The 1988-nt window shown below is 34.4% G+C and overlaps 1 protein-coding gene across 1 annotated transcript; it reads left to right on the top strand.

The window, feature by feature from the left end:
• Positions 1 to 876: 876 nt before the first annotated feature.
• Positions 877 to 1653, top strand: LOC109219467 (serotonin N-acetyltransferase 2, chloroplastic). The gene has a single exon (XM_019383926.1). It carries the CDS (start codon positions 942 to 944, stop codon positions 1524 to 1526), a length of 585 nt encoding a protein of 194 aa, XP_019239471.1. The 5' UTR covers positions 877 to 941; the 3' UTR covers positions 1527 to 1653.
• The last annotated feature ends 335 nt before the right edge of the window (positions 1654 to 1988 follow it).

Here is a 1988-nt window from a genome sequence, read left to right as displayed (position 1 = left end):
GATTATGAAGGGAAAAAGAATATAAAAAAGAAGTTAAATGAAATTAGAAAAGGAAAAAAGAAAAAATAAGAAGAAAACGAGAAAAAAGAAAAGGAGAAAAGAAAAAAAAAGAAGCATAGAGATAAAAAAGAATTGGAGAATAAAAAAAAAATTCTCCACAAAAACTACAATGGGTAGTAAATGTAATTAATTTGTAGGAAGAAAAACAAATGGGTAGACAACGGTAAATAGTTTTATTTTGGTGGGTAACTGTGTCATTCTTCCTTAATTATTTGTGGTTGGGTAGGCTGGTTAGAAAAATACACTCAAAGGGTCATGATCCGCCACGAGGTTAGGTGAACAAATATTATTATTTCCTCTTTTAAAACAATATTTAATTCTCAATTTTTTGTCTAAAAACTAATTTCTTATGTTTAAATCAGAATATTTTTTGCTCCTTCTCTATCTTTTATAACTTTCATTCGATCCTAACAGTTGTGGCTCCAACCATATATATATATATGAATTAAAAAATTCAATAAATACAAATGATAGATATCAAACCCAGTAACTCAAATTGTTACGTAAAATCTGAGCTCGGACTCGTAATAAGAGGCAGACCTACGCTACACCGATCGAGAGGGTCACCGAAACCCATAAAGTTCGATATATATATATTAATAGTGACACCTTATATACAAAACAAATTTTAATTGAATCCAAAAGTGTACCCTCAATTTTCAAATCTCCGATCTGTGCTCGTAATGTTCAAATATTGGATCCTACGCGAGCTTTAAATTTCCAAAAAATTAAAGGAAAAAGAAAAAAAGAAAAAGACAACGTTGCATGAGAACCACAGACTTCAAAACCAAAAAAGCCCTATCTACGTATACTCAATTACTAACTCACACATAACTTAGCCATATACTTCTTCTTCTTCTTTCCAAAATCCATCATGTACAATGCTTCTCTATAACCCCATCTCCACCCACCTACCCAACCCCCTAACCCTCAAACCCACCACCCACCACCACCACCGAAACGTCACCGTTTCCTCTCAATACCAACCCATCCCCACCACCGTAAACATCTCAATCCCCGATGAATCTCTCAAATCAAAAGGATTCAATCTCCACCGTTCGATCACAAATCTCAACCTCGACCACCTTAACTCCGTCTTCGTAGCCGTCGGATTCCCTAGACGCGACACGACAAAGATTCAGTTGGCTTTAGAGAACACAGATTCAATTATGTGGATCGAGTACGAGAAAACTAAACGGCCAGTGGCGTTTGCTAGAGCGACGGGCGACGGCGTTTTTAATGCGATAATTTGGGATGTTGTTGTGGACCCCAATTTCCAAGGGATTGGTTTAGGTAAAGCTGTGATGGAAAGATTAGTTACCGAACTGTTAGGAAAAGGGATTACTAATATTGCTCTTTATTCGGAGCCCCGGGTTCTTGGGTTTTATAGGCCTTTGGGTTTTGTTGCGGATCCGGATGGGATCCGAGGTATGGTGTATTCTAGGAAAAAGAAAAAGAATAGGTGATGAAAAAGAGAGATACTATTTTTTTTGTTTGTTGTAATTTATTTAAGGAATTTGTTAAGTGATTAATTGTACATTTCTTTCCACTACAATGAATAAAATTACTCAATTGGGCAAAGGTTTTTGGTAAGTACTTTCGTCAACCGGAGATCGTTAAGGTGATCATAAATAATACATCAGTAATTTTTATATACAGACAATTTATGATTTCATTAAGATCTTCCATTTTTAAGAAAAGATCTTGGTAATAACTAATAAACTATCAACCAGAGATTATTTAGGCGATCATAAATAATATATGAGCAATTTTTATACATAGACGACTTATGATTTCATCAGGATTTCCATTTAAGAAAAAAATACCTTTGTAATAACTAATAAGCGATCAACCGGAGATCACTTGAGTGATGCTAAATAATACATGAGCAAGTTATAGATAATATATATACAATCTATAGTTTCACC

Source organism: Nicotiana attenuata, unplaced genomic scaffold (assembly GCF_001879085.1).
Source record: "Nicotiana attenuata strain UT unplaced genomic scaffold, NIATTr2, whole genome shotgun sequence".
In the NCBI taxonomy this organism is placed as follows: Eukaryota; Viridiplantae; Streptophyta; class Magnoliopsida; order Solanales; family Solanaceae; genus Nicotiana; species Nicotiana attenuata.
The sequence above is the reverse complement of the archived record's forward strand: the minus strand, read 5'-3'. Positions and strand labels throughout refer to the sequence as shown.